General features: G+C 41.3%; 1 protein-coding gene across 3 annotated transcripts in view; it reads left to right on the top strand.

Annotated features, from left to right (window-relative positions):
• Positions 1-14,174, top strand: part of PHF20 (PHD finger protein 20) — a 108,458-nt gene that overhangs the window by 451 nt on the left and 93,833 nt on the right. For all 3 annotated transcript variants that reach the window (XM_012728322.1, XM_004687230.2, XM_012728323.1), the window contains exon 2: positions 12,217-12,331. In XM_012728322.1, the coding sequence (XP_012583776.1) occupies positions 12,249-12,331 (83 nt within the window). In that variant the 5' untranslated portion in view covers positions 12,217-12,248. The remainder of the gene's footprint in view (positions 1-12,216; positions 12,332-14,174) is intronic.

The following is a 14,174-nucleotide window of genomic DNA, read 5'->3' as shown; positions in this document are numbered from 1 at the left end:
ACGGGGACGGTGCCGGACGCCCAGCTGCTTCGATCTCCAGCACCGCTCCCCGCCTGGCCCCGCTCGCCCAGCCCGAAGGGAGGCCCGGGGACCGCTGCTGAGAGCGTGGCGGGCGTGCAAGTAGCGCCCAATCCCCAAGGCTGTCGGTGGAGTGACGGCGGCCGCGGCCAATCAGCGCTGCTCGAGGGGGCTGGGCCGCGGGGTGCGGGCCCGGGGCGCGGAGCGGACAGTGTTGGGGGTGGGGGGTAAGCGTTTAGGGCCTGAGCCTGAGCTGCGTGGTTCTCCAGAGCCCCACCACCAGCTCTTGCTGCTGTTTTATGCTTTGGGAACGCGTGTGTATATTATTGACTCTTATCTTATTCTGGGGAGCACACCCCTTTCTCAAGCCCCCGACTATGGGAGTGTCCTTTAATATGTAGTTTTGGAAAATGTAGTTGATGCACTACCCCCTTAACCTTCAGTCCCGCTATTTTAGCCCAATTTCCAGGCCCCCAAAACTGATGGTGTACCTTTTCCCCTAACCCCCCAAAATGGGTTGATACACCGTTTTTGAGCCTACAATTTGATACAGCACGCCCTTTCAGATTTTGAGGTGCACCTCGTAAACTAGTCTCAAATTTCGGATGTTTTCGTATGTTTGTATTCCCCACAAATCCAAGGAAGAACACCATTTTTCATGCCCGAAATGACAACAAGCTTTACATAATTTAATATTTTTAGGGGTCACTACTTTTCCCCAGCTCTTCAAATCTGGGGTTCTATTTCGTTTTCAGTATCTAAGGAAAAAGAGCCACATCCTGAAATTTGGGGCTACATATTTGCAGCTATACAAATAAGGTAATTTCCAGTTACTCTATTCTTGGGGTTGCACCATTTTTCATGAGTTCCTAAATCTAATTGCCTTGTTTTCTGGAGAAACTCCGTTTCTGAGAGGGTGCTTGTTTTCTCTGCGGCCCCCAAATGCATCGCTTTTGGTTACACATTTATGAGGATGCAGCCATCATCCTGATGCTTCTTAAATCTCGGGGTGTAAACCTTTTTTCTTAGTCCGCATTTCCAGGCAGTGATAAATGTTCCCACCCCTTTTAGCTTTTCTGTCACCTAAGACTTATTCTTTCCTCCTAGGAACCACATTTCCCTTTAGGTGGTCTCTCTGTGTGGTCAGTGGGCCCATTTCCCCTTCCTTCCTCTGATGATGCCTCTTTTTCTTCAGCACAGCATTTTCTCTTCTGTCATTTTTCTCAGCACACTTCCTGTTGCCACACCTCCTGAATTCCCCACCCAAAGGGAATGCTTATTGTATTTCTCCTGTTTTTTTTTTTTTTTTTTAATCTTTTATCTTTTTCTGCTTTCAGCTAACAGGAACTTTTTTCTCTTGGCTTGTGCTATCCTGAGGCACTTTTTGGCTTCTAACTCCTTTTGGACATTGCTCTGCTTGCTGGATGGTTGTAGAGATTTTCCTTTCTCTTTCTTCTCTGCCTGATAACCCAGCACTAGATTTAAACTGAAAAGGATTCTCTTCGCATTTCTTTGGTTGTTAATGGGACTTTTTAATCCTCCTGGAGGTTAGCTGTTTTCTTCTTTGTTTTATTTCCTTGTATTGAGGAGTAGAACCTCAGGAGATTCTAGTCTTGCTTCCAACCTATAACTTTTCCTTCTACATTGCTTTCTTCCTTCTTTTAACTGGAAACAAGGTCATTTGGAGGAATCTCTTGGTCACTTTTGTTCTTGTCCTGGTGTGTAGGTTGAAAGTTTGGAATGAACCTTGGCTCTGCCCATCATCCTCTATTATTTTTTTAAATTTATGCATATAGAACTGGGTTGTAGGGGAGGTGAGAGGCTTCACTAGAGATAGAGTAGGGAGCAGAACAGTCAGATTGACTGAAATACACTGCTGAGGGGAGCAGTGGGCTGGTCAGGAGAGATCTGCTGTGCCATGTGGGTCAGTTCCCTGTCTGGGGATCAAACTCCTGCTGCAGTGGCTGTGATAGCTTCATAGTGCTGTGCTTTAACCTGTTGCACCACCATCGAGGTCCCAGTCTTGTTTTTAATTCCACCATATAATGTACATGTATCTGGGCCTCCCTGCTTATGGAAGGGGTTAAGTCTCAGCACTATGAATCATTGTTGGCAGCCACTGAAGCTTGAGTTATATCCCTGGCCAGGGAACTAACCCACATGGCACAGAAGACATTTCCTATCTCACTTTGCTACTCCCCTCAGCAGAGTACTTCAGTAGATCTGCCTGTTCTGCTTCCCACTCTGTCTCTAGCAAACCCTCTCATGCCCCTGCACCTCTAAGTAAAATAAATCTTAAAAAAGTAAAATTGGAAAAAACATTAAAAAATGTATAAATATCTGGGACCTCCTATTTTTTTAAGGGCTTCTTAGTAGGTTCTTTATTTTTTTTTTTAAAGATTTGTTTATTTATGCATACAAGAGATGGGGTGTAGGCTAGAGGTGCAGAGTGAGAGGATTTACCAGACACAGAGTGGGAAGCAGAACCAGCAGATCTACTGAAATACACTGCTAAGGGGAGCAGCCAGAAACAGGAGAGGTCTTCTATGTGATATATGGGTTAGCTCCCAGACCTGGGATCCTGATTGGAACTGAAACTCAGGCTGCAGGGATGATAGCACTGAGACTTATCCCCTAGGCCACGAGGGAGGCCCTAGCCGTGATTATATTCTCAGAACAACTAAACTATTTTCCGTTTCATGTTCGTGAAAGTCCTGGAGCATAGTGGTGTTATTTTGGGAGGTTACATAGATCCCGTATTTAGATCATATGATCATTATGTACAGTTGTGAATATGAGTAGTAAATTAAAATACATTGGAGGTCTGTCTGAACAGTGCTTAATAAAATGTGGTATACACAAAGTGAACAGGTACCATTTTGTCTCCTTATTTGACTGTAAGGTACTTTATCTCTGTACTGCTTCATCATTCACCCTTGAAGTACTCTATGCCAGTGTTTCTCAAATTTGAATGTGCATATAAGTCATGGTAGAGGGAGTATCTTGCTAAAATAAAATGCTACTTCTGATTCAGTAGGTTGAGGGTAGGGCCTGAATTATCTGCATTTCTGCATTTACTGAACTACTTTGAGTAGTGGTATAAAGTGAAATATTTCTCTGTGGAAATAGAAGAAGGATGGTTAACTTTCTATGGGTATTTTAAATTTTTTTCTTTTTAAAATTTATTTTATGAATACAAGAGCTGTGGTGTAGGCCAGAGGTGCAGGGGTGGTGGTGGGGTCAGAGGATTCGCCAGAGACAGTGGGGAGCAGAACAGGCAGATTGACTGAAATACACCGCTGAGGGGAGCAGCAGGTAAGACAGGAGAAGTCTGCTGTGCCAGTGTGGGTCAGCTCCCTGGTGGGTAATTGAACTTACATTGCAGTGGCTGTGAATGGCTTCATAGTGCTGTGCTTTAATCCCTTGTGCCACCTGGGGGGTGGGGAGATAGGAGGGGCTTTTTTGTTTCTTTCTAAAGATTTATTTATTTATGCATATAAGAACTAGGGTACAGGCTTAGAGGTGTGTGTGTGGGGAAGGGGTTAGAGTACTCACCAGTGACAAAGTGGGGAACAGAACAGGCGGATTGACCAAAATACACTGCTGAGGGGAGTAGTCGGCGAGACAGGAGAGGTCTGCTGGGTCATGTGGGTCAGCTCCCTGGCTGGGGATCAAACTCAAAACTCATGGCTGGAGCTATATAGCTTGATAGCTTGAATGCACGGAGTCTTAACCTTTGTGCCTCTAGGGAGGTCCTAAAAATTACATTTTCATAAACTTTTTCATAAGTACTAGCCAGTAAGGACAACTAGCTTGTTTCTGTTTCCTCACTTACCTAACCATTTGTATGGAGTTTGAGGTATCTCAAGTCATCAGGGTCATAGGTGTTGGAATTTTCAAGTCCTCTTGATTTCCTAGGTTTTGGAAATTGGCTGTGAAAAGAAAGTGCCGGGGTCTTGAATGGAAGCTGCTGACTTGTCACTGATTGGGTGCTTCACAACTCAGATGGTTGTGGGAAGCCAACATTCTTTGATGGGGAACATGGCTTACAATGTTCTGTTTCTTTTTGTACTCCCATATCTATTTCTAAGTCTTAGTGAGTTTTTTTCTGTTTTCAGATTACCTATACCTATTTTCCTAGTTGTCACCTGCTGTGGCCCTTTTCTAGCATGATCCTGTTTGGGGCCCTGATCAGGACAAACCTGAATGACTAGCCTTGTGTCCCAGTCCTTTCTCCTTCCCCCCATCCCTGATATGAAAGTCAGATCCTCTTTGGTTACTGCAATTGGTCTGGTTTTGACTCTGGTTCCACCCCTTCCACTCACTGAGGCCTCAAGCATGTCATTTAATGCTACTGGGCTTCATTCTCCCTAGTTGTATGATAAGAGGCTGATTATCTCCAAGGTCTGCTCTGCTCTTAGTCTTTGTCAGTACCTTGCTTAGAGACCTAGTGTCTGTGGGAGCATGTTACTGCAGGCCTTAATTTCCTTCACGTGCTCCATTGGGCAGGCTGCCAATCATTCCCTTGTCCGAGTCACTTCTACTACTGCCTGTTTTTTAGCTAAGGCAGCTAGCTTGTCTTCATACTCTCCTTCTCCCTGTGTGTCCTGTCGGGTCTATACTTTATTTCATTCAAAACTGCCTAAAATTCTCAAAGACATCGTTGAATTTTCCATTTAATGTTACCTACTTCCCTGCATTATTAAGAGGGAGACTGTCATACAATCATGTTTACTTTTAAGTTCTCTTATCTGCTATATATTTAAAAAAATGTTTTCTCTCCCCATCCTAGCTTTCTTTTATTCTTTGAAATAGCAGAGTAGGTAGTGGGAATTTAAAAGTGAAGCAAATAGTTTTTCTTTGCTTGGAGTTTGGGGAAAGTGAGATGAATGCTTGCAGCCCTCTTCCCCCAAGGGCTCCTCTGCCTGGAGAGTCATATAACCTCATGCTTGTTTCTGCATTTTCAAGAATCTGAAAGTTTATCTTATGTGCAGACACCATTAAAAATTACTTTCAGGCCCTCCCTGGTGGCGCAGCGGGTTAAAGCACAGTACTGAGAAGCTGAAGCCACTTCCACATGAGTTCGATTCCCACCTGCCCCGGAGGTGACCACATGGCGTGGCAGACCTCTCCTGACCCGCCCGCTGCTCCCCTCAGCAGTGTACTTCATTGATCTGCCTGTTCTGCTCCCCACTCTGTCTCTGGTGAAGCCTCTCACCGCCCCTGAGCCTCTGGCCTGTACCCCAGTTCTGTATGCACAAATAAATAAATCTTTAAAAAAAAAAAAATTACTTTCAGTGCTCAATGCTCTTCCTCCTAGGAACACACTCTACAAACTTCAGACAAATCACAGAGTTGGGGCCCTCTCTGGAGATGCAGTGGGTTAAAGCACAGCACTATGAAGCTGTACGCAACCACTGTAACATGAGTTCGAACCTTGGCCAGGGAGGTGACCCACATGGCACAGCAGATCTTTCCTGACCCATGTGTTGCTCCCCTCAGCAGTGTGTTTCAGTATATGTCTTTTCTGTTCCCTACTTTGTCTCTAGTTGTCTCACCCGCCCTGCCCCCCACATACCTCTGACCTGTACGCCAGTTCTCGTGTGCATAAAAAAAATTAAAAAAGAATTTGCAGAGGACGGCAAGAAGTCTAGATTTCAAGTAACCCCAGTGAGTAAAATTGTTATTTGAGAATATTTGATTATTCTCAAAGATAGTTACTGATGTTTCCTGGAAACCAGGACTAAAAGGTGTATATCACCTCCTCACTTCTTATCTTCCCAGAATGTCACCATGTGGGTCACCTCCCTAGCTGGTGCTGGAACTCTTGCTGCAGTGGTTGCTGATACTTCATAGTGCTCTGCTTAACCCTTAATCCCCAGGGAGGCCTTTTGATAAGCATTCTTTAAACCAAAAGGTGTTCTTAGTCAGTCTCCTTGGTTATACTGTAAGTCTAGAGAAAGAGAAGATGTTATCTTTGTTTTATCCATCTCTCAGCACCGCCTCTTAGAGGTTGCTGACTGACCTTGGGGAAACCTAGTGAAAATTGAAACTCCATTTTGTAATAATAGTTTGACAGCTTTGCTAGATCTTGGGCTAGGTCTTCAGCTATACCTTGTTTACTTTGGCCAAATAATGGAAGTAATGAGCTTGCAGAAATTGTGTAAAATTTAGTAGCCTGGTATGAGTCACCAAGTAAAAATAGGGCTTGTATGTCTGAATCAGTGGAATTTGGGGAAGGAGAAGAGTTGATTGGGGAAGGATTTAGAATGATGATTTTATTTGATGACAATTTATGCCATGATAGTAATAATCTTAGGATTTTATAAAAGCTGACTCCTAGACATTTTAGATGAATATTTGGGCTCTTTTTTTTTTTTTAAAGGTTTATTTTTTTTAAAGATTATGCCTACAGAACTGGGGTACAGGCCAGATGTACAGGGGGTGAGAGGATTCATCAGAGACAGCGTGGGGAGCAGAACAGGCAGTGTACTGAAATACATTGATGAGGGGAACAGTGGGTGGATCAGGAGAGGTCTGCCACGCTATGTGGGTCACCTCCCTGGCTGGGGATGGAACTCGTGTTGCAGTGGCTGTGGATAGATTCATAGTGCTGTACTTTAACCCATTGCGCCACCAGGGAGGGCCTTTTTTTCAGATTTTTTTTTATTTGTGCATGCAAGAACTGGACTACTGGCCAGAGGTGCAGGGGGTGGGGTCAGTGAGAGGATTCACCAGAGACTGAGTGGGGAACAAAACAGGCAGAGTGACTGAAATACAATTCTGAGGGGAGCAGCAGGTGGGACAGGAGAGGGTTTGTCATGCTATGTGGGTCACCTCCCTGGCTAGGGATCAAACTTGTATTACAGTGACTGTGGATAGCTTCATAGTGCTGTACTTTAACCCATTGTGCTACCAGGGAGGGCCCTCCTTTTTTTTTTTTTTTAATTTAAAGGGGAGCAGTGAGAGAGACAGGAACCGTCTGCTGTGCCAAAAGTGGGTAATATCCCTGGCTGGGATTGAACTCCCGCTGTGATAGCTGGCAGATAGTTTGATAGCACTGAGACTAACCCTGTGCCACCAGGGGCCCTCATACAAATAAATATCCTTAATTGTAGAAACCCAGCCCTCCTAAGTCAGGCTGCCTTTTTCTTTCTTCAGGCCCCTGGGCATATTTGGTTTGCGCTACTTGACTGGCTCTTGGTCAAGTGAAGTAGCAAAAGCTGTCTAGTATGCTTTGATGAAAAGGAGATCTGTCATGCTGTTACCTATATGAGTATTAGACAGCACCAATACAGAAAGGTAAGGTAGTTAAAGAGTCCATCTCTAATGTCCAGGCTGCTTGGTATGCACTGGACATACCAAGCACTCAGGATTTGAAGGTAGAATACCTGAGTTTGAGTTTCAGTATCTCCTACTCTTGTGGAAGCATATATTATTTGGGCCTGTGGTTTACATCTCTTGATCTCATACAGTGTCATAGACATTGGAGATAGACTTCCAGCATGGGAAGTTAACCTGTCTCAGCCTGTTTCCTTACTCCAGTATTATTGGCAGCTGCCTCACATGGGTTATTACAAGAATCAGTAAATGTTATCCTTTTCCTCTATTTCATAATCTGTATATTTGGGAACAAGAAGACCTAGTTTAAAACTCAGTAAAACACATGTGAGAACTGGAGTATGTTTCCATTATTTTGCTTTATTTGTCTCACAAAATGTAAAATCCCCTCATGGATCTTGTTTGCTAGTAATATCTGTGAACAAGAAATACTCTAAATTTTCTTCCCCTCATTTTCACACACAGCAAGTTGACAGTAATCCCTTAGCGTCATTAGTGATTGGCTAATCCAAAGACTTTGTTTTTAAAAGCAGTATTAAGTAAAGAGGATTTTGGAGGAGGTCCTGTGCTTATATTCCAGCTCTTCCACCTAGCTGGGTGACCATGGGCAAATTATTTGCGCTAAGCCTTCTTTCCTTCTCCTGTGAAACGGGATAATACTTCTGACTTGTCTACTTTGTTGGGAATGAGATAACCTGTCAAGGATTTAATGTGGTAAAACACAGTAATTATTAGCATTCCCTGATATTTATAATAAAGAACAGGAACAAAAATTAATATTTAAAGAATAAAAGAATAAATTGGCCATTAGTTGATTTATATATTTTTAAAATTCCATACATAATGTAAGGGCTGTAACACAGCAACATGTCATTGGAGGCCAGTGGAGTAATAATGTCTCAGTCTCCAAATTGGTTCCTTCACTTAAGGTATCTTGTGAGAGCAAGTATGCTTAAAAAAAGACTCACTACTCTAAAAGTAGTATCCCTTTCTAGAACTACAACACTTTTAGGCTTGCACTCCTTGGTGAGTGAAATATGATGCAGAAGGTCCTGGAGGCTGGAACTTTATACAAGGAGTTTGACACAATAAACTTGTGTCAAATAAAATTACTTATGTAATTTTTGTCACAAAAATGAAGGTATGGAGAAGGTACTAGTATTATACCCATTTTGCAAATGAGGAACTTTGAGTCTGAGAGAGAAAATGACTTGTGCTAAGCTATTAGGAATTCAGACTTAGACATTCTCATTCCAGAATTCTAGTGTTCTGCTACTGCCCTCTGCTAAGCTTGTCTGTTTCCCTTCTTTTAAGTGCTTATCTTTAGAGACTTCTCATTTGACTTGGTCATATAGTTAACTTATAGTTAACTTATAGTTAACATTGGTGCCTCACTGAGTAGTTTGAACTCAGTCTTGTATGGGAATTAATGAACTGTTTTTAGAAAGAGGAGTCTTGTGATTAGATAATGTATTACAACAATAATGACTGGGGGCCTTCCTGGTGGTACAGCTATGTCTCAGAACTATGAAGCTGCCTGGCAGCCATTGCAGCATGAGTTTGAACGCCTACCAAGGAGCTGACCCACGTGGCTGACCCATCCTGTCTCGTTCACTGCAACCCTCAGCAGTGTATTTCAGTCAGTCTGCCTGTTCTGCTCTCCACTTTGTCTTTGTGGAATCCTCTCACCCCTCATACCTCTGGCCTATAGGGTGTACAGGGTGTACACCCAGTTCTTAAGATAAATAAGTTAAAAAAAAATCTTAAAAAAAATCACTGCAGCAGTATGGAAGATATAGTAAGCAGCAATGTAGTAGTTGACTGCAGTCAGACTACTTGGGCCTAGATCCTGTCAGTTTTATCATTTGGGCTGCTTCTTTTCAGAAAATTAATTTCTAATTTGTAAAATGGGTTAATAATCCTATTACAGATTGATGAAGTAGATTCTAAATGCAATGTCAGTTTGTAAGATAAGATTAATTTGGATATGGGATGGGTGTGGCTGGGAGTTGTGAGCTACATTAAGAACTGTTGCAGAAATTGGCTTAGAGCTGATGGGGACATGAATCCCACAGCAATGGGAGAGACCTAGAAATAGATATATAAAACAGTCTTTGAGAGTAGTGGGAACAGGTGGATCTACAGAAAATACACTGCTGAGGAGAGCAGTGCCAGCACGGGAGAGGTCTGCTGGGCCATGTGGGTTGGCTTCCTGTTTGGGGGTAGGGGTCTCAAACTCAGCCTGAGTGGCTGCTGATAGCTTCATAGTGCTGAGACTTAACCCCTTGTGCCACCATGGAGGACTCTGGATGTAAAATTAAATTGAGACATTCAGAAACTTTCCTTCTATTTCCTCCTTTCTATGTTTATTACAGCTGGGTTACCTCTTCTCAGAGTTTGTTGTCTTGAGTGAACTGGATCAGGTACTGAATTGGATTTTTTAGTTCTAATTTCCAACATAATGCCTAACTCACTAATGGTTTGTTGAATGAGTTAATGTGAGGAAAAAATGAATTGCCAATGCAGAATAGGAGAGAGAAGATTGGAGATGGGATATGAAAACCAGGTTAGTCCTTAGTCATTATTTGTGTGATACCAGAGTGTCAAACTACAAACAAATGGGTCAGAATCAATCATGAGACAGATTTTAGTTCATGATTAGAAAGATCTGACAGTTTATTCTAAAGAGGTGTAGGTTTTCTTATGCTCATCTTAATTTATTATTGGGAATAGCTGCTCATCTTAATTTATTCACTCTCTTGTTCCCTCTCATCTGTATCTTAGTAGAAGACTTCTTGGGTTGTGTGTGGAAAGAATTCTAGCAGAGGTCCAGAAAACTTGGGGCTTTTTTTTTTTTTTTTAAAGATTTGTTTATTTATGCACAGAAGAACTGGGGTACAGGCCAGAGGTGTGCGTGTAGGGGGGTGAGAGTGGGAAACAGAGTGGGAAATTTTACTCTGCTGAGGGAAGCAGCCGGGGAGACAGGAGAGGTCTGCCATGCCATGTGGGTTACCTCCCTAGCTGGGGATTAAACTCATGTTGCAGTGGCTGCCCATAGCTTCATAGTGCTGCACTTCACCCCATTATGTCACCAGGGAGGGCCCAGCACAGTACATTTATTTCATTTAATATTGTGAATGGGTTTTAGAAACTAAGTCCATCATTTTATTAGACATTGATTGAAGGGGCTCTCTTGGCACAGGGGACAGTAGTCAAGCTCATAGGCATTGACTGGAATTCTTCTTTCCTGTCAACATAGTGAAATAATATTACTTGAGGCCCTGATGTAATTTGCCCACATTTCTTCTGCTAATCGGGTAGAACTGTGGATTCTTGGCCAATCACTTAACCCCAGTACAATATGGAATTTCTGTAAAAGGGAGCTGTCCTTCTGTGTAAAGCCTAACCAATAGCACCACTAGCTGCTTAGTGGATGTTCAGTGCTATTTTGCCTTGCTGCTTACGGGGCATCAACTTTTTAAAATTGATTTTTAAAATAATGTATTTATGCATAGAACTACCATGTAGATGAGAGGTGCAGGGGGTGAAAAGATTCACTATCAGCAGCTTAGTGGATGTTCAGTTCTATTTTGCCTTGCTGCTTACTGGGCATCAACTTTTTAAAATTGATTTTTAAAATATGTATTTATGCATAGAACTACCATGTAGATGAGAGGTGCCGGGGGTGAAAAGATTCACTAGAGAACACTCCTGCTGTCATAGCTTTCCAGGTTATTAGGTTTTAGTTTCCTTAATTTCAACTGTAACTCCTGCCTTAGTTTGGTTTGTGTTTTCCCCAGTATCACCCTATCAGAATGGATTGTTTAACTGATAATTCATCTTTCATATTACATTTTATTTTTTGTGTGGAAAATTTTTGTTGTGAAAAACTATAAAGGCAGGAATTAATTTACAGCCAACTTTGTTTTTGTTCTTTAATGCACAGTTGTTTTTTTTTAAGATTTATTCATTTATGCACGTATAACTGGGGTACAGGCCAGAGGTGGAAGGGGTGAGAGGATTCACCAGTGACAGAGTAGGGAGCAGAACAGGCAGATCTACTGAAATAAACTGCTGAGGGGAGCAGCGGGTGAGACAGGAGAGATCTGCTGCACCATGGCTAACCAGGGATGGAACTCTTGCTGCAGTGGCTGGTGATAGCTTGATAGCATTGTCTTTAACCCCTGCATCACAAGGATGGCCCACCTGAAGATAAATTTTACTCATATAAAAGATGACCATTAATTCCAGTATCTAAAGCCTCAATAAAGAATTACTTAGGAAAAAACAAATATTCAGAAAGGTCTTAAAAATTTGTAGAAAATATAAATAGACCTTTCTTTTTCATCCTCCCAAAAGTAGGGCCAGAAATTAGTGTCTTACCATTTACTTGTTTTCCTCACAACACTTAATTCATAGCAGTTACAACTTAACAGTTTCTTCATTTTTCTGTTTAGTGGCTGACTTTTACCTTTTCTTGTTGGACTGTGGTGCTTCACGAGTGCAGGAACTGTCTCCCTTTTGTCTTGACTTCATGCAGATATTAGTTGTATATACCAGCAAATATATTTATTTTGAGAGAAGTTGTTTTTTGGAGTTCTGTTGGGGTGACCTTTAGTAGGCAGTGTTGAGAGAGGGTCTCTTCACAATTCCAGGGACCACAGATTGCTGCATAATAAAGAAGGAACCAGTGGAGGAACATCTATGTTAGGATGAGGGCAGGAGTGAAAGTGTGCTGACAGGGTTTCCTGGAGCTTTGTGTTTTAATAATGCCTCTTTTTCTTTATGTGTAGTGAGTGATGCTACACTTGGGCAGACTTTGCCTAAGTTTCATAAATATTTAATTGGCTTTTTCAGGAGTATAAAGGCAGCCCCGTTGATGACTGAAAATGACAAAGCATCCACCTAACAGACGAGGAATCAGCTTTGAAGTGGGAGCCCAGTTGGAAGCCCGGGACCGATTAAAAAACTGGTACTTTTACATTTTTCTGTTAATTGAATCCCTTGTATAAAGGAATTTGGCTAGCACCAATAAAAAGGGGTATCCTGGGCTTTTCTGTAGTGTTTCTCTGCTCCCTAGAAGGAGACTTAAGTGTTGAGCTATGTTCATTCTTTTTGGTGCAAGGATCCCTAAGTCACCAGGACCATCCTGTGACCTTTTGTTCATATTTGTTTCTCTTTTCTGCTGGTTTATCTGAAGGAATTATGGGAAAAAGCATGTGAAGTTACAGGAAAGGGAAGAATTAATAGTGGTAGCTCCCTTGTTCTTTGCTGGCTGACTGGAAGAAAAGAGAGATCAGGGACGGAAGAAGGGGATAGTTGGGACAGCTATGTGTTGTGAATAACCTTTCTTGTTTTCTGGGTGCATTGTTGTCTGGCTGAAACACAGTCATCACATGGTAGGGCTGATTAGAGTCAAATATTGAGGGTTTGTGGTCCCAGCTTTGTCATTGGCTTGCCATCTCTGGAATTGGCCACTGGAACATCAGCTACATTTGTAAATGTGTATATTAATATCAACCTTGCTGAGTTTTTCTGGGAAATACTAAAATATGTGGGGAAAGGACTTATAAAATATGAAAAGATGGTTGTTGAGGCTATCTTCAAGTCTGGTCATTTGTCATTGATGGATGGAAGAAGGGGGTTTTCAGAACTCCCGTCTTTCTGAGATTCCATAAGGAAGAGTTAGCTCTTTGGCGGTTATCTTGGAATATACAAACTCACCTGGAATGTTGGAAGAGAAGTAGGAAAGTAGCTGGGGCAGGAAATGTGTTTGCTGCCTTTTGGGGCTAGGAGGTTTGACCTAAGAATCAGACACTTGGAACACTTAGTTGTTTGTAGGCTGTTTGTATTAGCTATCACTGTTCCTTTTTTGGTTTCTCTCTGTATTTTGAAGGCAACTTAACTAGGGGAAGGAATTTTTTTTTTCAACTGGGGAAAAATTTAAAAAAGTGCAGCTAACCATAAAATAACCAGTGTAATTGTGATTTATAATTAACAAATAAATATTAACATTTAAAATTTTATTTATATTTTTAGAAGTAAAGGATAAAATATTTCTGATATAATTTAAGTACCATTTATACCTTTCCCAATTCAATTCCCCTTTCTTATTCTGTAGAGTCAGCTGGCATCCTAAATTTGGTTGTATCTTTTTTGTCCATATTTTTAGTTTTTTCTATATATGTGGATATATATACATAAATAATATAATCTTTGGGTATTTTAAAAAAATATTCACATAAGTGGTATCATATTGCTTGTTTCTTTTTTTGGTCATGTTTCATATTTTTATTATTTAAGATATTCATTTTAATTTCTGTTTAGAGTTCCATTTTGAATGAGTTCCATTATGAATATGTGATATTTTATTTATTTCTAATTAGACATTATAGTCCAGCTTTTCACTTTATAAACAGTGTCACCATCACTATCCCTATAAATGTCTCCGTGTGTTACATGTGCAAGCGTATTTCTTACGTAGTGACTTTCAAACTTTTTTTTTTTTTTTAAAGTAACTGGCTATATTGCTTGATAGTGTTGGGACTTTGACCCCTGCACCACCAGGGAGGCCAGCCCTAAAACTATTTTGATCACAATCTGTAGCAAGAAATATATTTTAAATCCTGTGTGTTATTTACCAATATACATAATAAATTTAATTGAAGCAAAAAGCTTACGAAACAGTACTTAACCTTAGTATATACAGTACATGCTGGTACTTTTCATCCTTGTGTGCTTCTTTAATATACACACAAAAATGCTGTTAAGAAACATTAATTTAATTTTTAAATCTACTAATGAGTCATGAACTG

This window comes from Condylura cristata, unplaced genomic scaffold (assembly GCF_000260355.1).
Source record: "Condylura cristata isolate star-nosed mole 26May11 unplaced genomic scaffold, ConCri1.0 scaffold00022, whole genome shotgun sequence".
Lineage (NCBI taxonomy): Eukaryota > Metazoa > Chordata > Mammalia > Eulipotyphla > Talpidae > Condylura > Condylura cristata.
This window is presented reverse-complemented; position numbering and strand designations above follow the sequence as displayed.